Source organism: Stegostoma tigrinum, chromosome 28 (assembly GCF_030684315.1).
Source record: "Stegostoma tigrinum isolate sSteTig4 chromosome 28, sSteTig4.hap1, whole genome shotgun sequence".
Classification (NCBI taxonomy): domain Eukaryota; kingdom Metazoa; phylum Chordata; class Chondrichthyes; order Orectolobiformes; family Stegostomatidae; genus Stegostoma; species Stegostoma tigrinum.
In genome coordinates, this window is record NC_081381.1 from 45654680 (window position 1) to 45682331 (window position 27652).

The following is a 27652-nucleotide window of genomic DNA, read 5'->3' on the forward strand; positions in this document are numbered from 1 at the left end:
AGGAGACATTTCTTCAGCCAGAGAGTGGTGGGCTTGTGGAATTCATTGCCACGGAGTGCAGTGGAGGCTGGGACGTTAGATGCCTTCAAGGCAGAGATCGATAAATTCTTGATCTCAGAAGGAATCAAGGGCTACGGGAAGTGGAGTTGAAATGCCCATCAGCCATGATTTAAATGGCAGAGTGGACTTGATGGGCCGAATGGCCTTACTTCCACTCCTATGTCTTATGGTCAAATTGCTAAATGAGAATGTTACTCCTCCCCTCATATCTGAACAATCAGTTCCTTGTCCTGAGACTTTGTCGCTGTGTTTTTGATTTTTCAGCAGTGAGTGCAGTGCTGGGCTGCACGTCACCTTTCATTGGAAGGCAGTGTGGATTTTGGGAACTGCCTGCATTGGTTAGAATTGGCACAGTCGCAACACACAGTGGGATTATAGTGCCTGCTTTGGGATCGAATGAATTTTCAGCTCATTATCTAATCGTTGTGTCACTGTTTACGTGGGACATATCAGCAATGTCTACGCTGTGAGACTCATCCAATGGCAGTGAATCCCTTTGGGGTGTGCCAGTGTGCCAAGATGGTGAATGACGCCGACCTAACAGCACATTCATTTTGTTTTTGATTTATTTTTCATCTCCAAAATTGTGCCTCGGCAGTTCTCTGAGAATGTGGTGTATCATCTTCCTTTTCAGAGTTATCTTAGAAGAGAGTTTGGGTTTGTGGACTGAGCCTTATGTAAGATGTCAGTTTGATTTTGTGCTCTTAGTACCTGCTGTTAAAAACACTGTTTATCCGCAACTTGGTGGGTCATTCTCCTGATAACATCCACTGGCTATTTTCCACAGTTTCAATTGGTGTCACTTTTGAAAATTAAAGATGTGGTACACTTCTCCACATGAGATCTGGGCTCAAACAGTGCAGAATCTAGATTTTGTGAAGTATCAAATTTTTATCAATTTTGGTTGTTTAATAATTTCATAAAACAAAAAGCTTTCACCACACAATCAGACAATTTTCTAATTTTTTTTAGGGTGGTCAATGCAGTGGCAAAATAGGGTTTAGTGTTTCAGAGATAGTAGGAACTGCAGATGCTGGAGAATCTGGGATAACAATCTGGGATGTAGAGCTGGATGAACACAGCAGGCCAAGCAGCATCAGAGGAGCAGGAAGGCCGACGTTTTGGGCCTGGGCCTAGACCCTTCCCCTCCCCCATTTCTGAAGAAGGGTCTAGGCCCGAAATGTCAGCCTTCGTGGTCCTGTAATGCTGCTTGGCTTGCTGTGTTCATGCAGCTTTACACCGTATTATGTTGGAGTCTAGTGTTTTCAGTCTTTGCCTCAATGCTCCAGCCGGCATTAGTTATTTGATTGTTTTGCTCCTTGTGTCTATGATATTTCATTGTCTGGGTGCTCAGTATCTGTCTGGGATATTTCCGATGCCCTACACGGCCCGGTTTTCTGGCTGTGTCATTAAATATTTTGGATCACTTTATAAAATGTAGCATGATGTAGAGGTGCTGGTGTTGGATTGGAGCAGACAAAGTCAGAAGTCACACAACACCAGGTTATAGTCCAACAGGTTAATTTGAAATCACAAACTTTTAGAGAACTACTCCTCCTCCTTCACTTCATCTGATGAAGAGACAGCTCTCCGAAAGCTTGTGGATTTCAAGTAAGCCTGTTGGAATATCGAGTTTTGAGAAGATTTGTAGCTCTGGTTGAGGCTCTGGATGTGAGTTTGCTCGCTGAGCTGGAAGGTTAGTTTTCAGACATTTCGTCACCATTCTAGGTAACATCATCAGTGAGCCTCCGACAAAGCGCTGGTGTTATGTCCTGCTTTCTATTTATCTGGTTAGGTTTCTTTGGGTTGGTGATGTCATTTCCTGTTCTTTTTCTCAGGGGATGGTAGATTGATTTGGGGCCAATGTGTTTGTTGATGGAGTTCCGGATGGAATGCCATGCTTCTAGGAATTCTCGTGCGTGTCTCTGTTTGGCTTGTCCTAGGATGGATGTGTTGTCCCAATCAAAGTGGTGTCCTTCCTCATCTGTATGTAAGGATATGGCATCAGGGTAGCCCACAAACCCACCAAAACACTAAAACAGCAGCTAATGAACTTAAAAGACCTTATACAGACAACAAACAAAACAAACGTCATCTACAAAATACCTTGCAAGAACTGTGACAAACACTACATTGGACAAACAGGCAGAAAGCTAGCCACCAGAATACATGAACATCAACTAGCCACAAAACAACATGACCCACTATCACTAGTATCCTTACACACAGATGAGGAAGGACACCACTTTGATTGGGACAACACGTCCATCCTAGGACAAGCCAAACAGAGACACGCACGAGAATTCCTAGAAGCATGGCATTCCAACCAGAACTCCATCAACAAACACATTGATTTGGGGCCAATCTACCATCCCCTGAGAAAAAGAACAGGAAATGACATCACCAATGCAGGAAATGACATCACCAACCCAAAGAAACCTAATTGGATAAATAGAAAGCGGGACATAACACCAGCGCTTCGGAGGCTCACTGTTACCTAGAATGGTGACGAAACGTCTGAATACTAACCTTCCAGCTCAGCGAGCAAACTCACATCTTGTTGGATTATAGCCTGCTGTCATGTGACTCCTGATTAAAATCTAGCGGTTCCAGATCATGTGATTTGCATACTAGGGGTGACTGAATAAAACTGAACTGATTGGAGGGAGTTTTATTCCATAACCAGAGCGTCAATCAAGATATTTAATGATGAAATTTGCTTTCTACATTTTAAAATGTCTCTCAGTGGCGATATTTAGCTGTTGGAGTCATAAACTTCTCTGCCTACACCTTGCTGGACTGCTGTTGTCGGTAATGACGGAACAGTCAAATCATACGCTTCCACCTTCCCAACTTGAGACAACTGTTGGATTCAGAATTCGCAAAACTGGAGCAAGATGAACAGAACCCTGTATAAATGTCTGATAATTTCTGCCAATGTCTTACCAAAGATATGGCCCTTGATCTGGAGAACATCTCAAGAGATTCCATTTGTCCATGCTCCTTAGGATCACTGCAAAATGATTGCTGCACTACCAAGCTCCCTTTTGTAAGGGCTGTGGTGCTGTCTGTATTTAAGAATGAGAATATTATCTTTCTCCTACCTTCGTCCTTCCTATTTCACAATGCTGGTTAATCACCCTGCTCTCTCTTCCTGTCGGTAACCCATTCCCCTTTCAATTCCAGCGCGTTTAAATCTCTCGCCACCAATCCTTTTGTTTCGGCTTGGGCATTCTGTCTTTCAAGTTGGATCATCAGTCAACATGTTCAGTTCAAGAACGTGTGGTTATTCCTCTGCTTCACAACAATCTTTGAGATTCTTCCTTTCAGTTTCATTGATATTTCTATAACACAGCACTCCACTGCATTGACCAAAAAGATATTCCTCCTGTAATTAACATAATTCTGCTGATTGGACACTCATGGAGTCTTAACATACTGTCCCTGTTTACCTTGAAGTTCATTATCAAATTACACTGTATCCATTCCCTTTTATCATTTAAAAATTGTCATCTTTAATCCTGCAGTCCTTTAGTGTAAGTAACACTCACTCTTTGAGCCTAACCTTCTTGCTGAAACCTTAGATTCAGAGTTTTGAGGAATGAGGGAGGATCTCTTTGAAACACAGCCAGGTAAGATTTCACATTGAGTGCCATGGACATTGGTCACCTCAATAACCATTAATCCACCAAACTCAATTCACTTTCTCCCACACTCCCAAACTCTACTTGAGTGGCATGACAATATTGTCACCAGATGATAGTTTCCCATTGACAGTTATTATGGCTCATTATACTTGTTAACGGTGTAACTCACCACAGGCTGTGATCTTGCTGAATGAGCTGCCAGGGAAAACTCAACATGGAAACCAGAGGGGGCTGTTGATGGGTTAACTCTCTGCTTGCCCCAGAAGATGTTTGTGTTGGACCCTGGGTACCATCCTCTTCAGTCACACTCCGTGGGCACTGGCTACATGCGTGAAAGTTCCATGAACATTGATGCATATCCAATCCACTGATGGCACTCTCCTGCACTTCAGTGTGCACCTCAGGCTGCCCCAGGTATAACTCTTTGTAATGATGTAGCAAGGACACTGTGTGCACAGGGACACACATTCACCTCATGAGACTGGTCCAAGCAGTATCTTCATTGTCAAAGCACTCACTCTCTGAACCTACCTGGATGCTCAAGGGGGAGCCGATAGCATAGTGGTATTATCACTGGACTGTTAATCCAGCGACTCAGATAATGTTCTGAGGACCCAAGATCAAATCCCACCTCTGCAGACAGAGGAATTTGAATTCAACAAAAAAAATTAGGGATGGGCAATAAATGCTGCCTGGCCAGCGACGCCCACATCCTGTGAATGAATGAAAGAAAAAAAGTATCCCTATTTTACTGTGCCCCTCAGCCAGAGGGGTTTATTTTATTACAGTCTTCTTGTGCCAGCTAGTACAGACACAACCCAAGAAGCTTGTCAGTAGGACTCAGTCCCTGAGCGGGGGGGGGGGGGGGGGGAATAGCCTTCCCTCAGAGAGTGCTGTTAAAGTAAGTCAAGGGCAGCCTCTGGTACCAGTCCAGGGCCTCCTCACTGCAGTAGAGTCAGGGTCATCTCAGCCACAGAGGGTGAGGAGTCAGATGATGTGCAGCACACCAGCTGTCCTGATTCTTTCTGCTCTACGATGAGCAGTTGTGCTTCTGGAGTGAGAGAGAGGTAGGAATTATAGTAGATCAAAGTGAGTGGCAAATCGAGAGATGTCCCGAGCGAGTGAGAGGGCAGTACAGAGACCATGGAGAGTGAGTGGTGTTGGGAGTTTGGGTGGCTGAGGGTGCGTGAGGAAGATGTTGTTGCACGCATAACTGAGTTGGTAGTGTGAGATCTTTGGAGGTGTGGATGGTAACAGATGCTGAGTGTGAGGTAATAAAGAGAAGAGACATTTGAGCTGCTGGAGTGGAGAAGGTCTTTGACCTCCCTACTACAGCATGAGGCAATCCTCCTGACTGAGACTGCACTGACCCAGGTGATAACCTTGGACCAGGCTGGGCAGGGTCTGGTGTCATGGCCTCCTTTGCCCCACTCCGTCTAGCAGACCCTCCAATCTCTGCTCTGAAAGCAGGATAAGATTTTTAATTCTCCCCTCCTTTCCAGTCCTTGTGGTCTGTCATATCTTGAGCAAATATCAGGAAGTGTGCAGGATAGCTGTAGGCTGACCAACGAGCACAACCAGCTTTTAATGATGGTGTTGGTCAATTCTGGGATTTCCGGTGAGTGGTGAATTGTTCTGGAATGAGTGGAAATAGGGGTGTGAGTCTTGCTGTGTGCGCTTAAACAGTAATGAAACTGAGTTTGCTGAGCATGGTCAAGACATAGATCTTTAGAGGCTAAAGGTTTCCGGGGTTTGGCGACAGCACAGGAGTATGGCTTTGAGATAGATCAGTCATGATCATGTTGAATGGCAGAGCAGACTTGATGGGCCAAATGGTCTACTCTGCTCCTATTTTCAGTGGTTTTATTCTCTTTTAACAATCTTTTGTTCATCTGATAGTTCCCAACTACCTAACAGCAAAGCTGCTCCTAAAATCCCATGAGGTCTAAACTTTGTGACAAATTGTCTGAGATCTTTGATTAACTTTTTTTTGTATTCTGGAGTCAAACCACACACTATTCTGGTCATTTCTCAAAGAACTCTCAATTCTGCGTGTGCCCCCCACTATTTAAAATTCCTGTGATTTTTAAAATCATGTTGTAAACATCCATATGTTGGTAATCAACAATATTGGCAATATTCTGTGTTGCGTGTAGTCAGAATGTGACACACCCTGTTAGTTTGCAGTTCGAAATTCATTCTGAGACTGATGCTTTTTGTCAAAGAACCCATATTTTTCTGCTAAGAGGATGTAAAATAAGAACTCCAAGACAAAAGTACCGTCTTTGTTACAGTCTCTCCACAGTGATGACATACTATGGAGTATTGTGGTATTCAGGTAATTACATTCTGTCTTCCGAGGATGTTTCTTTCATATTTTACAACAACACAGCAGGAACTATTACAATATAGCAGTATTACAATATGCAGGGAATCAGCCAAATCTGACACTACAACCTAGCCAATAAAAGGACAATTAGAAATTTCAAATTCTGCGGTTGATCATTAACTAATATTTTGTTGCTGTTGCTACAAGTGCAATGTCATTGTTTAAACAGCGTGATATAAAATCTGACCCTTTAACCCAAAAGGTAAAAGGATTATTTGGTAAAGAAAAATAAAAGCTTTGTTTCCTTTTTTTAAATGAGACTTCTAGTTTTAATTGCTCACGAAGGGGAGAGGTTTCCTTATCAAATGGTTCTGCGTTGAATCAGCGCCCAACAGGACTTGTTTTCTTTGTGATCGTGGGTTGTAGAAATTTACTCTTTCTCTTGTGTCTTTTGCCCTGCTGCCATGTACCTACGCCTGCTTTTGAGAGCCATGGCCAATGGGCAGAAAGTAATAGTTTAGAGCAATACTCTGTTTCTTCTGTTGATACTTCTATGGTTTTTCAAGATGTTTAAATGGTTGGGTCCCATTTGAAAGGGACACTGTCAGTTTCTGAAGCAAATGGAGAAACCCAAGATTGTACCAGGGCCCACATTGCCTGTACATAGTGCAATTTTGGGCAGTAGTTAATAGCAGAGAGTGTGGTGTAGATTCATCAGGACTGGCTTTGGAAAGACATGGCAGACATAAAAGAAAAACTTAGGGCTTCCACCCAAGTGAAGAGGCCAAGCGGACGTTTTGATGGCTTTGAAAATTATGCAAAGCTTTTGAGATGAATAAAACAATTCTATTTCCTTCGGTTATTGAATAATGAAGTGGGTGAGTTGAGGTTGGACTTGAAATTTCCATTCTTTGGCATTAAAATAATGCCCAGCTTGCCACAGTCTTCCGTGGAATTTACCACCGCTCCAATTTTGGCCATCTGCAAAGTTTGGAATTGCTCTTCCAGTTTCTAAGCATAAATTACATGTATAAATGATAAGTGTTTCTCTCCATAATCCTTGGGGAACACCATTTTCCATTGCTCTTCTTACAAATTGGACTAACTATCTTTAATTCCTCACCCTTTGACTATTCTGTTGTCAGCTTGCTATCCATTCCACTACTTGTTGCTGAGCAGTTCGATCCCAATCTACTTCTGTAGGTTTTGTTCAAACATCCAACATTTTAAGAACACCAGACTGTTAGAAATTGGAGCCACAGGGAGAGTTGATTTGATTTTGTGTGAATGTTAAATGCCACGTACTCAATGATTACTGAGTCAGCCACCATATTGTGTCTTAACAGGGTGGTGGTGGTTTGTTTCCGTTTGAGTTCACTCTCTTGCCCGTAATATTAACAGCATCTGATGTGTTTTTGGTGTGAGAGCTATGAGCATTGATAACAACAGTTCAAATCATTCCATGATTTGATTGTAGTGAAAGTACAATACTGGGGTGTACATCTCTCTATTTGTTCAATTGGCGTTGTTTGTGAAGTAGAATTTTTTTGACTAAGAGTGAGAAGCAGCTGTTTAAATGACTAATGTTTATCCAGCTCCTGCCAATGGAGCTGAGCTCCTTTAGGGACCTGCAAAGGTCACTGATTAAGAAGCTGGTGGAGACTGAGAGTTTCCCCTTGGGATTGCAGCAGATTGAGCCATTTTAAATGTGGAATTTTTATTTGTGTTGCATTCAGGTATGAGGAAGGACCATACCAGGATGTGCGGAAGTAATAGTGGGGAGTGCTGGGCTAAAAGGTACCTCTGGAATACAGATTGAAACTCCTATAGCCTCAGTCAGGAAGTGGGGTATTCCGGAGGGTGGTAAAGAGGGGTAGGGAAAGGTGGCTGACTCCTTTCATTGGAGCATTTTTCTAGGGGGTAAGGTTGTCACTGGCAATCCTGATACCCTAAACTGTTGTATGCTGCTTTGACTTCTTGGCTTCCACCAGAGAATGCCTTAGTACGTCTCCAATCTCTGTCCAGATTCATCTGGAAGCATTTATCTCACCCAAGATCTTGGAGCTTCTTGCTAATTCTCGTTCGGCATTCCAATATCTTCAAAATGTTCAGAGCTGCTTGATGTTAGATTTTGTTAGCGTCCCATTGTTCTTTAAAATCCCCAGGCTGTGGTATTTATACTGACTTCAATTGACCAGTCATTGTCAGCTCAGAAGACAGCCATTCAGTCCATCAAATCTATACTGGCCCTTTGTGGAATAATCCAGGCTGCCTCATTCACTCACTGTCATAGTCATACAGCTCGGAAATGGACTCTTCAGCCCAACCAGCACATGATGGCCATAATCCCAAACTAAACTAAACTAGTCCCACCCACCTGTGCTTGGCCCATATCCCTCCAAACATTTCTTATTCATGTACTTACCTAAATATCTTTTAAAATGTTGTAATTGCACCTGCATCCACCACTTCCTCTGGAAGTTCATTCCACATGTGAACCATTCTCTGGTGAAAAAAGGAATTACCTCTCATGTCTTTTTTAAGTCTTTCTTGTTTCACCTTACAAACATGCCCCTAGTCTTGAAATCCTCTACCCTAGGGAAAAGACAGCTGCAGCTCACCTTATCTATACCTCTCATGATTTTATAAACCTCGATAAGGTCACCTGTCAACCACCTTGCCTGTGTAGCCTTGCAAGTTTATTTCCCTTCGGTGCCCATCCTTTTGTAAATTGCAGTGTTCAGAATTGGGGCTGATACACTCAATACGGACTAATTAGAGCTTTTGAAAGACCCAGCATCAATTCCCCTTTTCTTTACTCTGTGCTTCTATATATGATCCCATGTTCTTTGCGAATAGCGCTCTCAATCTATCCTGATACCTTCAAGGTTCTGGGTAACCACATCCCCAGTCCATCTTTTCCTGACTCTCCTTTGGAACTGTCATTCAGTCTGTACTGCTTCTTTCTATACCTTCTGCAATATCCATCACCTAACACGTTCTTGGAATTAAATTCCGTCTGCCACTTCTTTGTGCCCCTTTTTGCTGCTGCTTCTATTTCCTCTTGTGGTCACTTAGTTATCCTTTACAATTTGCCACACATCCATATCTGGTTTCATCAGCAAATTTTATAACTTTGTTCTACGTTCCAACATCAAAATCTTTTTACTTAGACTGAAAAATCTGTGGTGTGAACACATCATCTGCCACCCTCCAGTCTTCAGAACAACTGTCTATCATAACAAGATAATAAAATGTGAGGCTGGATGAACACAGCAGGCCAAGCAGCATCTCAGGAGCACAAAAGCTGACGTTTCGGGCCTAGACCCTTCATCAGAGAGGGGGATGGGGTGAGGGTTCTGGAATAAATAGGGAGAGAGGGGGAGGCGGACCGAAGATGGAGAGAAAAGAAGATAGGTGGGGAGGAGAGTATAGGTGGGGAGGTAGGGAGGGGATAGGTCAGTCCAGGGAAGACGGACAGGTCAAGGAGGTGGGATGAGGTTAGTAGGTAGATGGGGGTGCGGCTTGGGGTGGGAGGAAGGGATGGGTGAGAGGAAGAACAGGTTAGGGAGGCAGAGACAGGTTAGACTGGTTTTGGGATGCAGTGGGTGGGGGGGGAAGAGCTGGGCTGGTTGTGTGGTGCAGTGCGGGGGAGGGGACGAACTGGGCTGGTTTAGGGATGCAGTAGGGGAAGGGGAGATTTTGAAACTGGTGAAGTCCACATTGATACCATTAGGCTGCAGGGTTCCCAGGCGGAATGAGTTGCTGTTCCTGCAACCTTCGGGTGGCATCATTGGGGCAGTGCAGGAGGCCCATGATGGACATGTCATCTAGAGAATGGGAGGGGGAGTGGAAATGGTTTGCGACTGGGACGTGCAGTTGTTTGTTGCGAACTGAGCGGAGGTGTTCTGCAAAGCGGTCCCCAAGCCTCTGCTTGGTTTCCCCAATGTAGAGGAAGCCGCACCGGGTACAGTGGATGCAGTATACCACATTGGCAGATGTGCAGGTGAACCTCTGCTTAATGTGGAATGTCATCTTGGGGCCTGGGATGGGGGTGAGGGACGAGGTGTGGGGGCAAGTGTAGCATTTCCTGCAGTTGCAGGGGAAGGTGCCGGGTGTGGTGGGGTTGGAGGGCAGTGTGGAGCGAACAAGGGAGTCACGGAGAGAGTGGTCTCTCTGGAAAGCAGACAGGGGTGGGGATGGAAAAATGTCTTGGGTGGTGGGGTCGGATTGTAAATGGCGGAAGTGTCGGAGGATGATGCGTTGTATCCGGAGGTTGGTAGGGTGGTGTGTGAGAACGAGGGGGATCCTCTTAAGGCGGTGGGGGCGGGGTGTGAGGGATGTGTTGTGGGAAATACGGGAGACGTGGTCAAGGGCGTTCTCGATCACTGTGGTGGGAAAGTTGCGGTCCTTAAAGAACTTGGACATCTGGGATGTGCGGGAGTGGAATGTCTTATTGTGGGAGCAGATGCGGCGGAGGCGGAGGAATTGGGAATAGGGGATGGAATTTTGGGAGGAGGTGTATTCTAGGTAGCTGTGGGAGTCGGTGGGCTTGAAATGGACATCAGTTACAAGCTGGTTGCCTGAGATGGAGACTGAGAGGTCCAGGAAGGTGAGGGATGTGCTGGAGATGGCCCAGGTGAACTGAAGGTTGGGGTGGAAGGTGTTGGTGAAGTGGATGAACTGTTCGAGCTCCTCTGGGGAGCAAGAGGCGGCGCCGATACAGTCATCAATGTACCGGAGGAAGAGGTGGGGTTTGGGGCCTGTGTAGGTGCGGAAGAGGGACTGTTCCACGTAACCTACAAAGAGGCAGGCATAGCTGGGGCCCATGCGGGTGCCAATGGCCACCCCCTTCGTCTGTAGGAAGTGGGAGGAGTCAAAAGAGAAGTTGTTGAGTGTGAGGACGAGTTCAGCTAGGCGGATGAGAGTGTCGGTGGAGGGAGACTGGTCGGGCCTGCGGGACAGGAAGAAGAAGAGGGCCTTGAGGCCATCTGCATGCGGAATGCAGGTGTATAGGGACTGGACGTCCATGGTGAATATGAGGTGTTGGGGGCCAGGGAATTGGAAATCCTGGAGGAGGTGGAGGGCGTGGGTGGTGTCACGGACGTAGGTGGGGAGTTCCTGGACCAAAGGGGAGAAAATGGAGTCCAGATAACATGTTTTTTGTCTCTCACATTTCATGTCTGCTGGAACTTTTTGTCAGAATGATTGATTACCACTGTTCAATGCTCTAGCAATGCTCCCCTGTATCTTGGGATTTAGACATGTTACTGTCTGATTACAGGTAAGCATGAAAGACCTGGGATAAAAGGATACGAAGAGAAATGACTGAAAATGAAGGAGGATAGTTAAGGAATGTTTCAAAAGTTTATGACCTGTAGCTTTAGTCTTAAAATTTCACCACGAGGGTCAAAGTGCCATGTAATGGAACATTTGTCTGACAGTGACCCCTCCTGAAATAACAGCAGTGATTGGGGTGGGAGGTGGTATATTTTGATGCGGTTGAGGCCATAAAACATAGGAGCAGAAATTAGGCCACTCTGCCTATCAAGTCTGCTCCACCTTTCAATCATGACTGATAAGTTTTTCAACCCCATTCTCCTGCTTTCGCCCTGTAACCTTTGATCCCCTTGACAATCAAGAAACTATCTTAAATATGCTCAATCACCTGGCTCCCACAGCCTTCTGTGGCAAAAAAATTTATAAATTTACCACTCTGACTGAAGAAGTTTCTCCTCATCTCTATTTTAAACTGTCTTCCCTTTACTCCAAGGCTGTGTACTCGGGTCCTAGTCTCTCCTGCTAATGAAAACATTTCCCCAACGTCCACTTGATCCGCCCATTCAGTATTCTGTAAGTTTCAATTAGATACCGTGTTATTCTTCTAAACTCTATCGAGTATAGACACAGAGCCCTAAAACATGTTCAGCCTTTCATTCCTAGGATCATTCTCATTAAACCTCCTGTGGACATGCTCCAGGGCCAATACATCCTTCCTGAGATATGATGCCCAAATCTGCTCACCATATTCTAAATGTGGTCCGACCAGAGCCCTATAAAACCTCAGAAGTGTATCATTTAAACAGCTCAATGTCAGAATAGCATCCAGCTGTCTTGGAAGAGTGCTAGTATTGGCCTAAAAGTTCTAGTTGAAGGTCCTCAATAGTATTGTTCCCAGTTTGCTGGTGTCTCTGCACAATTGGTCACTCTAGCATTGATAAATCCTCACTTGTCTTCCAGGATAACCTGGTATCATCAGCCACTGGTTGGGGAGCTGGGCTTGGTCAGGATGTACTCACGGGACTCACAAGAAGAACCCACCCTCTCTCCACTGCGGCCTTTAAAAATGACCTGTTTAACGTGATCATGCTGTCTGTGTGCCTGTCTGATGGATTATTGACTTCCTCGCTCTTGTTTAATGATGCTTTCATGTTTTCCAGATCCTGCCAACGTGTGCTGAAGTCTAATGAGCCTGCAGTGCAATTTCAGCACTTCGAATCGATGTAGTGAGTCTCCGATTTTGTTTTTGTGTTTAAATTCCTGTTCTCAGGAATTGCCAATGACCATATTATGAAGGATTAATAATAATTACACTGCAGAGGATTGGGAAGAGAATTACTAGAATGTTGCTGGGAATGGAGAACTTGAATTATAAGGGGAGGCTGGGTATGCTCAGATATCTTTCACTGAAGCAGTTGAAGTTGAGGGGTGACCATTTCCAGTTTATAAAATAATGAGGTGCACAGATAAGGTGAATGGTTGGTGCCTTTACCCTAGAGTGAGGGATTTCAAGACTATGGGACATACATTTACGGTAAGAAGAGAAGATTCAAAAAAGAAATGAGCGGCAATGTTTTTACGCAGAGGGTGATTCGTGTGTGGAATGAACTTCCAGAGGTAGTGAAGAATGCAGGTACATTTACGTTCAAAAGACATTCAGACATATACATGGATAATAAATGTTTGGAGGGATGTGGGCCAAGAGCAGGTAGGTGGGTCTTGTTTGGTTTGGGATTGTGGTCAGTATGGACTGGTTGGACCAAAGGGTCTGTTTCCATGCTGTTTGACTGTATGACAGCATTCCAACTTATTAATGAGAAGGTTGGGAGTTTGAGTCCCACTCTAGAGAGTTGAGCTCGGTTTGACCAGACTAACATTACAATGTGGCTCTGAAGGAATGCTGTATTATTGGGGGTACCACCTCTCAGCAGGCATTCACCTGGGCTCCTCCTTGTTTGGATGTAAAAGATTATGTGACACTGTATTGAAAGAGAGCAGAGTTATCCTCCTAATAATTTGGCCAAGATTCATCTCTGAACTAACAATAGTTGCAACAATGATTAAATCGCTATCTCATTTTAGTTTCTTTACCTTTATGGAATGTAGGTGTCATTGGCAAGGTGATGTGTAGAATTATGGAATCCCTATAAGTGTTGGAAGCAGGCCATTCGGCCCATCGAGTCTACACTGAGTCTCCAAAGAGCAGCCCAGACAGATTCATCCCCCACCCTATCTCTCTAACTCTGCATTTCCCATGGCTAATCCACCTAGCCTGCACATTTCTAGACAGTTGGGACAATTTAGCATGGCCAATTCACCTAACTTGCACACCTTTTGGACTGTGGCGGGGGGGGAAACTGGAGCACCTGGAGGAAACCCCCACAGGCCTGGGGAGAATGTGCAAACTGTACGCCAATAGATATTTGACGAAGGGTGGAATCAAATCCAAGTCTCAGGCACTGTGAAGGAACATTGTTAAACGCTGAGCCACCGTGCTGTCCTCTCTCACGTAGTGAATTGAGTGGTTTCCCTAATGGCCTCAGTGGGCATTTAAGTATCAGCCACATTACTGTGCGTCAGGAGTCATGCATAGGGCAGACTGGGTAAAGATGGCAGTTTCAGTCCCTAAAGGACATTGTGAAAACCCATCTGGTTCATTAAAAATTGAAAATGGTTTCCAGGTCACCATCATGAAGACTAGCTTTACATTCCTGATTGAGTTTGAATTTCTACAACCGTTATGGTGGGATTTCAACCTACATTCCCAGAATGTTGGATTAGTGATCAGTAACATTACCAGTACCCTATCAGATCCTTCAACTAAATAAAACAAAATAACCAAACTAAACAAAATTGGGATTGATAGTCCAGTTACGTACTGTAACAAAGAAAATGGTGTAGAAAACTACAAAATCCAATTCCGTGGTATTTCTGACTGACGGTACCCTCTAGATGCAGACAGCTGAAGCAAGGTGGGCAGACTTCACAGGTTCTCTCCCTCCAATGCCGCGGTAACTCAGACATAACTGCAGAGGGGAATTCTCTCAGTCTGAAGATCATTGGTGGCTTTGTCTGTGAACTAGACACAAAGTTGTACCTGCCCAGCAATTTCCTGCAGCATCATCCAATCTGGTCCTCCAGCCATCAGCATGGCTCTTGAGTCTGGCCCCCGTGCCCTACCTCCGCCAACAGACCTAGTCCTCTTTCCTCCCCCCCCCCCCCCCCCCACCTCCTCTCCTCCAGCAGCCTGAGGTTAACTCCCTCCCTCCCTCCCTCCCTCCCTCCATTTCAGAGGAGGGTATTTCTGCAGGCTCTGAACATGGGAAATGGCTGGCCGAGTGCACCAGCACCTGACCATCCTACCTTAGCAAGGAGACCTTGTGTGCCTTTTAACCCAGAGGAACTGAGTGCGTCTCTGTGACATCTCTGAATCCTCCCTCAGAGTTTGTTACAAAGTGAAATGAGGGAATGAAACATTATCGGAGTACACAGGAATGTGGAATCGAGGTACAAATTAGAGCGGCCATGACTGTTTCGAATGGCTGAGCAGGCTAAGTGCTGAGTGGCCGATGCTTGTCCTTGTTCGCACGACCAGTTGGTAAAACAACACAGCAGTCACTGGTTGGTTTATGACCAGTACCTGGCTCCTGCGGGGAAGCCCTGGCAGCAGTCCTGCCCTTGGCACATAGTGTCACGGGCTTCCAGCTCTTGCCAATTCACCAACCAGGACCTTTGTAGACTCCTGATCGGAGGATATGCGTGATATTCCCAGCAAAAGTCCTGAGCTGCTCTATACCCATCACTGACCAGCTAGGAATTGGGCCCATTTTGCCCAGTTGATTCTGGGCAGAGGGCACCCTCTATCCCCACCCCTGTACTGTAGAGTCAAACCAGACTCCACCCTGACGCCAAAGGTTCGGAGTCCTAAATACATACATATTATCCAAGCTGTTGTATGCTTTCTCCTTATCAGGAGCCTGGAAGTTGACCGTAAGACCAGTCCCCTGGGAACAGTGGATCAGGTTCCAGATTGTTATTGGAGATGGTTCTTGTTGAACTAAGATTTCACCATGGGTTTGAATCCAGGCCCCTCTGTACCTGGTCCAGTGACATCACCATCGCCAGACCTACATTGCAATCATCGTTATTAGTGAAATAGTACATCATTGGCTGGAAAATCCTTTAGAATAGCCTATTACAGTCAATTATATAAATGTAACTGTGTCTGTTTTATTCATTAAATTATTTTAGTGATGCTTATTTTCTAGCTGTAGCACAATTATTTCAGCAATTTCTTTAACAGATTACAGTACTTCTCTTTTAGACCTGAAGGCAGAGAAGGACACTGTTTTAGTTGGAATTGAGTTAGGAACATAGGAACAGGAGTTGGCCATCCAGCCTCTCAATATCTCATGGGATTAATTTAATAGAAATTTCTGACATGGGTGTGTCTGAGATTTTCTTACCAGAAGAGAACAGTGTGGCAGATATGTCCCTTCCTCCCTCCTGCCTCAGATGCGAATGGTGTAAACAATGGGGTTATCATTATCCCAGTGATCCTTGGCTTCTCATCTGTGGTTCTGATCATCATCATCATCTGGAAGACGTGCAAGATGAAAAAAGAGAGGGACCGTGCTCCAATCATACTGCTGCAAGGTGGGTGAGCTTGATTTATTTTTATTTGATTTGATTTATTATTGTCAAACTTTTATGTGCAGTATAGGCAGATAATTGTATACAAAGTTTACCAGGGTAATAGAACAGAGTGAGGAATACAATGATACGGCTGCAGAGAAGATGCACGAAGAGTGAGGTTATCATTAGATTTTAAATTTGAGAGGTCCGTTCAAATCTAAAAACAGTGGGGCAGAATCTGTTTGTATGTGTTTTTAAGCTTTTGTATCTTCTGCCCAACAGAAGAGTTTGGAAGAGATTATAACGGGTTGGATGGGTCCTGATTATGTTGGTTGTCTTCCCAAGTCAGCGAGAGGTATTTATCCAAGATTGAATGATTTTAGAAGATAGAATTAGGTTTATTGTCAATCAGTCCTTAAGTACAAAGTACAGGGGTACAATGAAATGTATACAACGCCACCATACATCTTAGGTACAGAGTACATAGGTACAAATCTTTTGTACTGAATCAGATTAGGTACAAAAATAAAGAAATAAAGAGAAAACCTAAAAGTTCTACATTACAGTTCTTCATATATTAAATAAGGAAGACAAATAAATAAAGTTGAAAGATAAATGTTACAGTTTTTCTATAGCCCGCAGTCTGTCCACACTGTAGGCTTTGCTCTCGCTCTCGCTCCTGTGCTTCTGGGTTCGGGATTTGTGACAGGCCGATTCGCTCTGGTACATTAGCAAATTTTAGAACTTTCTCCTCTTCACTCCTGTCAGACAATGACTAGGCTGCAATCGTACCTAAAATGGTGTGCTTCCCATTTTCAGGAGAATCACCTTTTAACAGTTGATAGAGACATTTGCTACTTGGTCTGATCTTAATTGTCATCTTTATTAAAGAATCCTCAAACAATACAGAACAAGAGAACATTCAGCCCATTGTGTCTGCACTGACTCTGAATAGCAATCTAGCCAGTCCCACCTTGTCCAATTCTTTCCTCATTGCCCTGTAGTTTGTTTCATCCTCAACTATATTTCTGATTCACTTCTGAAAGCTTACATTGATGCTGCCCCCAGTAGCCCATCAGATGGCATGTTTCAACTCAAAATCACAAGGCTCATTTTTTTTTTTGTTCAAAGAAAAATAACCTCTATCTTACAGATTGAGTTATACAGTACAGAAGGAGGATGTTATTCAGCCCATCATTACCATGACAGACCACGATCTGACACAGTAATCCCATTTTCCAGCTCTTGACCCACAGCCCTTAAGGCTGTGGCAATGTACCAATATCCAGATACTGCTGGAAAGCTGTGGTTGGTTGGCTCTCCAAGCTGGTTCGTTAGTTTGCAGACATTTCATTACCCTGCTGGGTAACGTCATCAGTGCAATCTCCAATGCAGCACTGTTGTGTTTTCCTGCCTGGCATTTAAACTATGGGTTCCGTTAGATTTCATGACCTCAATGAACACCAACTAGCAACAAAATACACGACCAATACACTCTCATCTTCATTCACACGGATAAGGAGAACAACCAGTTTGATAAAGATCAACATCTTAGGATAGGCCAAACAGAGACACAGAACTAGACTCTATATATACACCACTGTGAAGGAAAGCTGGAAATGAGTTAATCAAATCCCAATCTAACAGACCCCAGAGTTTAAATAACTGGTGGGAGAACACAATGGCACTTCATTGGAAGCTGCACTGATGATGTTACCCAGCAGGATAATGAAACGTCTGCGAACCAATGAACCAGCTTGGTGAGCCAACCAACCACAGCATCCACGACCTGAGCTACAAATCGACTCAAGCTGCTGGAATGTTCTGAGTGTTTGACTGAACCACTCTTTCAGGCAGAGAGTTCCAGACTCCCACCAACCTCCAAGTATAAAAAGTTCCCTCCTTGGGTTTCCACCTCATAGCTTTTAAATGTCTCCTCTAGTAAGGTGCCGTCAAGATGCCTCAATTCACTTGGTTTTTTTGTTAGGTATCTTTTAAGTCTGTGGTGTTTAGTTATTGGCTCAACAGCCATTGGAAAACATTTTTCTTTACTTGCTGTACCTAAGCTCTTCACAATTTCAAGCAGCTGTATCAAAACAACTCTCTGCCCACTCTGCTCTATGGAGAGAATAGAACATAGAACATAGAACATAGAACAGTACAGCACAGAACAGGCCCTTCAGCCCACAATGTTGTGCCGACCATTGATCCTCATGGATGCACCCTCAAATTTCTGTGACCATATGCATGTCCAGCAGTCTCTTAAATGACCCCAATGACCTTGCTTCCACAACTGCTGCTGGCAACGCATTCCATGCTCTCAACTCTCCACTGATCCACACCACCCTGACCTCTCATCCTTAGAAACCCTTGTTCAGTTCTTAGAATGTGGTGCCCAGGCAAAGTGCACAGGGGCTTTTTGTGCCTGTTGGCCAGGTCTTCTGCATCTATGGGAATCTGAAGCGTGATGTGTATGTGCTGTTAATTTCTCAGTTGCCAGGCAATTCCCTCCATCGCCTGTCTTTGTTTTCTGTTTTGTGAGATGACCTAATGCACAGTTAGTGACATTGGGTTGACAGTTTGAATCCCTTCTACAAAGTCAGATTGCTATTTTCCCAGTGCTGGTAGGTTCTTGAAGGCTGCAGCAAGCCCACCAGGTAAATCAGTTTGTGAACCTGCTGGGAGCCCTGCTATAGAATTAGGAGACATTTGACAGGTATATGTACAAGGTCTTGCCAATGCTGCCCTCCTCATCTACCCTGCATACCATTGTGCCCCTTCCCACACTTGCATGTATCTTCCATTCCTGCTGTTCCAGTATCCACTATGTTGACATTCAGTAAGCCATATAATGAGACTTGCAAATCTTTGAACTGCTCCTGAAACTGACACATTAAACCAAGTTTGAAAATTGTCTTTGAAAAGAAAAGTGCTGCTCTTAAGTGTTAATGAAACAGCTGTATTACTTGATTCTCATATCAAATATCTTTGGTTGTGCATAATAAATAGGCAATGGAAAAACTATATCAAAGAGAAGAAAAACAAATTATTACTGCCTCAAGTGTCAACACAGTCGAGCTAGCACTTGCTGTTGGAACTCTTTGGCTAAACACATTGTCTTGGAGCTCAGACTGAGTTTTCATAATGAAACCATCTGCTAACTGTATGGACAGAAACAAACTGAGCAGATGGCAGATGGTTTCAGTGCAATTTGTATTGCCACTATAACTCTAGCCCTGAATGCAGCCCTCAACATGTGAACTCACTTTATTGGCATGGTGGTGACTTGCTCAGAATACTATTCTCTGGGTGCCACTATGTTTGGAATCGTTAGACGAATATAAACTCTTTCAGAGGGAAATGAGATGGGAGCTTTATTGGTTGCAACTTACTGGTCTGGCTTACCTTCCATGAGGCTTCATGAGAACAAATCATGTGCTGTTGCATCACTTCCTTTGAGGGGGTACACAGTTATATCATAAACATATTAATTGGAACTAAGCCATTAATAACCTAATATCCAGTATAACCATTTACACTATAAATTCAGTGTAAGGAATGGGCTAGACTACTATTTTCACTAACTTCAGTTTTGGTCCGGATTAATCTAAAGTCTTGTTTAGAAATGAAGCCAAACTCGCTAGCTGATTGAACCTTTGTTGCACTGTATCATAGTCCCAGTGAGCTACTACTCATTGTAATGGAGGTGGTCACTTCTGCTGAGAATCCCATTCCACTAGGCACTGTCTGGCTTCTAGTATATCATTGGAAAGATTATGCTTCCGGTCTGGTGTTAGTGACCTTCTACAGAGATGGGATGAATGGGGCAATGTGGCCACACACAATTTCACACTCTGTTAATATCCAAAAACTGAATTTTCAACAAAATAATCAATGAGAAAACATCCAATTCCTTTCTCACCCTTGTCTGCAACACTGGAGTAAATTATAGAATGTCAGCCTTCATTAGCAGACCTCCATTGTGTGTAAGATTAAGAAGGTGGCTGATGCAGCCAGCTCTAGATCTACAAATCTAGTTTAGATAACATCCTACCCGGCTCCGAATGAAGTCATCACCCTGACTGGCTACGAACATTTCTAATGAATATTATTCCATTGTTATTAAATTCCATTATTGTGTAAAGTTAGGTCTTTTTTGAACAATGGATAGGTTGTGAGCAATTTAGATCTTTCCTGTGCTGGGCTTGATGTTGCTGCTGGATAGTGCTTGTTTCAAACACTCACTGGACAGTCAGTGTATTGGAGCTGTTGCAGCTCGGTAACGAGTCATACTCCTCATCTGAGCACCTTTCAAATTGACCACATCATACCTGAGGTATGGTTTGTCAACATCAAACCCCAGTAGGTCACTGTATCTTTGATAAGGTAACTCCCAATGGGGGAGCAGTGTGTTTGTTTGCAGTCTCCTAATGGTCAGTCAGCTAGAGGAGTTAAGGAGTATAGGGAGTAGCCTGACCATTAGGCCAGGGCAAGCAACCAAAATTAAAATTATGGGCACACCCTGACCATAAAGGATATTGTACCCGTCATGGTATTTTCTCAGGTGTAACAGCTTGTGTAACTGGCTCATATGAACACTTTCACGTATCACCCCTTGTTGCTGTATAATATACTGTGACCATTATTCTGCAAGCCTGAGGAGAGACATGGCTCTGTCTTTGGTTCCCCTGCATATACTTGCACAAAAGAGACCAGTTAAAGGTGCGTCAAGTGTCTGGACTAGGTTACTTCTCCAACCCCATAACCCAGCCATTGGTGGCCTTATGAATTTCCAAGTAGTAATTATGTTAAACAGGCAATCCCGTAACCTCAGTAGCAGCAGTGTGTACTATCTACAAGATGCACTGCAGAAATTCACTAAAGATCCTCAGATAACACCCTCTTAAACCCAGGACCATTTCCATCTAGAAGGACAAGGGCAGCGGATGTATGGGAACAACACCACTTTCAAGTTCCCCTCGAAGCCACTCACCATCCTGACTTGGAAATATATCACCATTCCTTCATTGTTAATGGTTTAAATCCTGGAATTCTCTCCCTAATGGCATAGAGGGTCTACCTACAGCTGGTGAACTGCAGCAGTTCAAGTAGGCAGTTCACCACCACCTTGTCAAAGGCTGCTATGGACAGGCAATAAATGCTGGCCAGACAGCAAACACCCACGTACTGCAAATGAATTTTAAAAATGTTGTCTTTACCTACAGCTGGCTTAATTTTTTTGTTTTGAGTAATTTGTTGTTTTTGAACGTGAATCTTTGTAGATAAGCCTAATCCTGCGAAGCGGTTGGAGAATGAATATGAATCAATGACATGTGCAACAGAACGGATTCTGGCAGCCAGGGATCCCTCTCTCAAACGTTGGGAGATTCCACCGGAAAACCTGACTGGGAATTTGGAATATATGCAGAGTGGGAGTTATGGACCAATATACAAGGCCAATATCCTTCCCTTAGATGGGTCTGGAGAAGTGAAAGCTGTATTCAAATCTCTCCATGGTAGGTGATGATGATCCTTCATGCTTTTCTGATGAAAGAGTATGGGCATCATATTTGAAATTTTACCTTCTGTAGAGGAATTGCTCCTCTTCTTCAAAAAAATTTGGTCTGAGTGTCCTTCCGGACCAGAGACTTAAAATCCAGTATTTGTCGTAAAGCTGGTGACTGCAGACCCCTGTGGTGTTTGTGGAAAGATATTTATACTCTTGTTTGTGACAGGCTGTAAGGCCATTAGCATTGTTTTCAATTTTGTCCAATATATTCCAGAGCTCAGTTCAAAAGAAAGTTTAGTTTCTCTTTTTAGAAGGAGTTCAGGGAGTAATGAGCAATGGCACCTCAGTAGAAGGACTTCACTTGTGAAACTTCCAAACCAGGAGAATTCAGTTAAATGGTTGGAACTGAGAAAGTTTAGGCTCTCAGACTTTCGAAAAGTTAACGTCACCAGGCTTAGCACAAACTTAGCAAATTGTTTCCGTATTTCATGACTAAGAAACTATTAGGAGTCAGTTAATTCAACATTTAAGACCTAAGTGTGTACTTTCTCTGGATTAAAGTCTCTAGAAGAGACTTTGTTCTGCAGTGATTTCGATCTTGCGAACTGTCTTCTCTATTTAAAGATAACAAGGTGTAGAGCTGGATGAACACAGCAGGCCGAGCAGGAAGGCTGACGTTTTGGGCCTAGGCCTTTCTGCTTGGTTTGTTTATTTTTCTTTTGTGTAATAAAATTCAGTGCTGCAGTTAATGAAAATCTGCAACCTCATGTGGATATTTTTGGCGACCAACCACCACATTACTCAAACAAAAATAATCCATTAAACTAGATTTCACTCTGGTACTGTTGCACAAGTCACTTTCCATCGATTGAGATCATGACCCTTTCCATTAATCTCATACTGTCTTTTTAACGAATCACCCCCACTCATTTACCACCTTTAATAGTGAGTTAAATAACTCCTGAAGACCAAATCCTTACAAATAGCAGTATATTTTGAACTGCATCAGGGCAATTCTTTCAGCTGGAAGAATAGCAACTCATTTTCCGCCTGGGGACCCTGCATCCTTCCGAACTTAATATTGTATTCAATAACTTGAGGGTTTGAACTCTCCCATGTCCTTACCTCCACACATCAGGCCTTGTTATCTCATATTCTGGTATTCCACACAACCCATTGTTAGCCACAAATAATCCCTGTTAATAGCTATTCATCCTCCTAGCTAGATCGTTACCAATTCCTTTGCCCAACCATCCTTCTCACTTGATGGGCCAAAACTCCACCTAACATTTACTCCTTAACCCCTCCCTGCACCCTCGCACCCTATCTCCTGTATACAAATTGACATTTTCCTGCCTACCATACTTCTGACGAAGGGTCATTGGACCCGAAATGTTAACTTTGGTTTCTGTTCAGAGATGCTGCCAGATCTGCTGAGCTTCTCCAACAATTTGTATTTTTGAATCCTTTCCATATATTTGCTTAACCTAATTTTCTCAAATTATAAACATAACCAACACTGTCCTCCTGGAACTTGATAGTTTTAGCTAATTGGTAGCTCTTGCCCAATATTGCACATTTTGGAAACTTTGCTATTCTGGATTTTACTATTGCTTAGTTTCAATTGTATAATGCTGCAGGTTAAGAATTCACCATTGAAACATTCCCACATTGGGTTGAATTAAAAACAGAATAGTAAACTTTAGCAGTGTTTATTATTGGTAATTGTGGTTCTGGAGAGATGCATTGTGAACGATGTGTTGGGTTTTGCTGTCAGTGTTGGGCAAATGAAGAGTGTTTGGACACAGAGATAAAGGGCCCAGAATGCTTAATTTGCAACCTTATAACCACTAGCTATAACTTGGATGAGAAACATGACCAGTTCCGTTTTGATGCACCCTCAAACTGGCATTGGGACTGCCTTAGTGCTACTTACTTCAGCTTACTATTTCAATTAGTTTGATATTTTCAGCAAGGTGGATACATTTCTGAAATCAGAAAGCTTTTTGACATAAACTTCGTTACTAACATTATGTGTAATAATTATACACCGTATGATAAGTGTGTTTTTAACAGCAATAGCATTTTATTTTTCAGAGACGTGTCAATGAAATTTATCAGCATTTTTTAATTTGCTCATAGGAGATGGGTGTCACTGGCTGGCCAGCATTTGTTGCCTGTTCCTAGTTGCCCTTGAACTGAGTGGTTGTTAGGCCCATTTTAGGGGGCAGTTAAGAGTTAACCATGTTACTCTGGGTCTGGAGTCACATGTAGGCAAATTTCCTTCCCTCGGAGACATTATTAGACATCTGCATTTTTCCAGCAATCGACAATGGTTTTATGTTCACTGTAGACTTTTTATTCCAAACTTCTTTTTTAAAAATTGTGAAAGCATTCAGATGCATTAGGGTGCTTTCTCCAGTGGATGAAGTGTTCTTTTGCATTCAATAGTATTGTAGTTCAGATTTTAATGTATGAATTGGACCCTGTACTCGACTATTGAGTTGACAGCTCAGCCATCTATTGAGCTTTTCAAACAGTTGGAACAGTGATAGCTGGAGTACCTGACACGAATGTACAGAGCTGTCCAATGTCCCAGTGAATGGATGTAGGCCTTCTAACCTGTCTGCCATAGCATCACCCGCTTCCACTCCCACTTTGACAGCTGCAGGAGGTATTGCCACCCCAGTACAACGATGACCTGGACAAATACTGCTAGGCATGAGATAGGATTGTAACTGTTGTGTATTTGTGTATTATGATGGACTGACACTTTAAGAGTCTGGCCATTGATAGTGGCACTATCATTGGCCATTGTGACCAGGAAACAGCTTTGTTTAATCTTGCTCCCTGTTAAGTAAACATTCCCGTAACAAAGCTTCTGTTGTTTAACACTTTGGATTCCTGGTCTTCCTTCGATTATAAACTAAGAAGAAAACCGGTGACAAGGATAAAACCTGCTTTGAGATCCATTGGATCAAGCCACTGATTCGTTTAAAACAAATTGAATCGTGGTGCTCACTGTAGATCCTGGAGGCACATTAAAATAAAGAGAAGAAAATAAGTCGAAACATGTCATTGCTGAACCAAAGCAGATGCAGTGGGCAATTAGGTAGGTAGAGGAGGGGAAGAGAATTCACTCCAGGGAAAAAGCAAACAGTGCAGAAGAGGTTTGCCACATGCTCCACCCTGAAGGAGCACTGAGTAACAAGGACTGTACGTTGGAGGGCAATGGCCTGAGCTAAGGGTGTCGACTCAAAGAACGGGGCTGCATCAGGAATACCTTGTTTGAAATGAGATGAAGTGGTGGTGCTTAAAATATTTGTAGTATGTCGTGCAATGCAGATTCTCTCCCTAACTTGCAGACCATGTAGATCATGAAGATGACATTTTCTGACAAAACTGCTGAATGAATGGGGTAGACCTCCTGTGAGGTTCGGATTTCAGAATCACTGTCAATGATAATAGTCTGCAGTTTGTGTCAGAAGAGTTGATGGGACTATCTAAAACAGAACAGCATTCCGTATGGGAGAGATAATGGGAACAGATCAGCTCTTTATCATGCAGCAACCTATGGCTTGGCAGAAAAGTTTATTCAGACAATAAAACGTTCCTTAAAGGTAACTCGAGAGCAAGGATCACTATCCAGAAACTGGGCCTGTTTTTGTGAATGTAGCAGAACACAACCCACTTGACAACTGAGTTTTCTGGCATTGCTCATGGAAAAGTGTCAGGTGAGCACAGCATTTGATTTGCTGAAATCACATGTGACAAAAGTCATTGACCAGAAACAACAGAATCCAGTTTCCAATGAGAGAACAAGGCCAGGTGCTGTGTTTTCCAAAAAGCCAAGATGTGTTGGCGAGGAATTATGCCTCTAAGGTGATGTGGTACCAGCCATCATTGTACAACAGGCTTCTGCACTGTACAGATGGAGAATGGAGCAAATATGTAGACCAACTCTTGAGATCCAGAATGAATGTGTCAGAGACAACATTAACCTAAGGTCCTCAAATAACTGTGCCAAATAGAGACCAGGATATACATGAGGACAGAACAGGTCTGAAGCATCTAAGGGGAAAAAGTAGCTTAGTGGAGGAGAGACCATGATATTGTGTGAACTTCCAAACATTCTGTCAACTCAGGAATAGACAATGACAAATTATTCTGTTAGTACACCTCAAACACCAGAGAGCAACTAGAAGAATAAACAGTACCTATGGTGTATCAAGAGTCTCACAAGAATTGATGTTCTCTGGAATGTCTCACCTACAAACTGTACATGGTAGTAAATACTGTAAATGTTTTTATTGTAGTATGAACACATGACAATGACATAATTGGTTGCTTTGGGCAGGAAACTTGAATCGTGATTCTCACCTCAAAGGAGAACACTCGGTCCTAACAGTCCATTTTTCAAACTTTTTTTTTGAAGGAATATCTCTTGCAGTTCTGCCAGCTGGGGTCTTATTTGTCTAGGTAAGCCCACTTCATTGCTACTGCCTGCACAAGCTGACAGTGAATGTGATGAAAGATTATCAAGGATTTACAGGAATGTAGAGTTGGGGTTACAAGCAGATCAGCCATGATCTTAATGAATGGCGGAGCAGGCTAGAAGGGCTGAGTGGCCTACTCTCTTTCATAGGTAAGGTTCACCAGCAAAAACTTGACCAAAACATGGCCATGTCCATTAAAGTACACTGGCAATATCTACTTTGATAACCAGCCCGTTCTGTCGAAAGGTAGTTGCTGTAATCTTTGTTTACAGCAGATGTATTTATTAATTTCCCAGTGGTGTGCACCTTAACTAAACAGCATGAGTTCAAATCCATTGCATCATCTGAATCTTTGATTTGTATCCTTTTTCAGAAGGAGTCAGGTGAGTTTAGGGAGTGGTGCTGGGATATGGGGATTGGGGCAGATGCTGGGATGTGGGGAAGCAGATGCCAGGATGTATGGGAGAGGGCATGTGGTGAGCAGGAGCTGGGATGCAGTGGGTGGAGCTGGGAGGGGATGAATGGGTGCTAGGATTTGGTGGGGGTGTACGGAGGTGGAGAGTGAGTGCTGGGATGTGGGGGTGGGGGAGGAAGAGGGAGTAGGTGCTTGCTTGTGGCGGAGGGAGTGCTGGGATGTGCGATGGGGAGGGAGTGAGTGAATGCTGGAATGTGGGGGATGGAGGGAAGGTGGACGGGGCATGGGCCATTCGGATGTGGATTAGTGGGGTGTGAGGCACTGTGTGCATATGCATAATCATTTTGAAATTATTTCTTAGTTTCACTATCATTATGGGGCTGGGAGTTTTGATTCTTGTAATAATTTGAGTCATTTGGAATTTATTCACATACCGGTGATTTCAAAGAAATAGTTCAAGATTCTTATCAGCATACTAACTCTTCCTCTGAAATTATGTTGGAGTTCCATGCTTGCTGTAGTCAAACCTGATCCCAAGTAGACATTGACAAGTGGCTTTGAGAGAAATGGGCCAGTTTCCTAGGAGAAGTTAATTGTGTTCTTGGCCATTCCTCAGCTTCACAATTGGGAAGGGAAAGGCGATCTGGCTTTTGAATGAGGGCTGGTATGGAACAGGGTGGTCGTGCTGTTCTTGTCTGTGGGTCCCTTTTGTGGCAGTGAAGGCATGTTGTGTTGTTTTTTTTTTGCTGAATTATACTGGTCAGCTTTACAGACAAGCGATATCCAAAGGGTTTACTTGCCATCAGCCAATGAATTCAATGAATGTGTTGTGCCCGTGAAATTTTTCCTTGCAGTCTCTTAAGCGTATCCAAAAATCTTTGCCCAGTATGTTAATTTGTACCAAGACTCGCTCACCTGTTAGCCCCTTGTCACTGAGTCGCACTGGCCCTGAGTTCTATCACATTTTGGTTTTTTAATTTGAATTCTGAGGCCTCACTCCTCCTCTTCTCTGTCACCTCATACAATCCTTTGGTTTTGTATTCCTCTAACTCTTGCACTTAGTGCAGCCATGATTTCTTCTGTCATTGATAGGTGTGTCTTGAGCTGTCAAGGCACAGTCTGTTGAATTTCCTGTTACTGCTCTCTTGCTCTGAAGACAATCCATAAAATCCGTCTTTTTGATTTAATCTGTCCATATGAGTTGATGCTGAGTCAAAGCCAAAGAAGAGCTGCCTCTGCTAGTAGCTTTGGACATTTTTGTCCCAGATTCCGTATGTTAAT

General features: G+C 43.5%; 1 protein-coding gene across 3 annotated transcripts in view; it reads left to right on the top strand.

The window, feature by feature from the left end:
• Positions 1 to 27652, top strand: part of si:ch73-206d17.1 (tyrosine-protein kinase STYK1) — an 81016-nt gene that overhangs the window by 20840 nt on the left and 32524 nt on the right. For 2 of the 3 annotated variants that reach the window (XM_059638071.1, XM_048561156.1), the window contains 3 exons: positions 12477 to 12542; positions 15832 to 15972; positions 21234 to 21467. In XM_059638071.1, the coding sequence (XP_059494054.1) occupies positions 12503 to 12542; positions 15832 to 15972; positions 21234 to 21467 (415 nt within the window). In that variant the 5' untranslated portion in view covers positions 12477 to 12502. Of the gene's footprint in view, positions 1 to 12476; positions 12543 to 15831; positions 15973 to 16240; positions 16307 to 21233; positions 21468 to 27652 lie in introns of those variants that run through there. The other variant, XM_048561158.1, reaches the window with a different exon arrangement.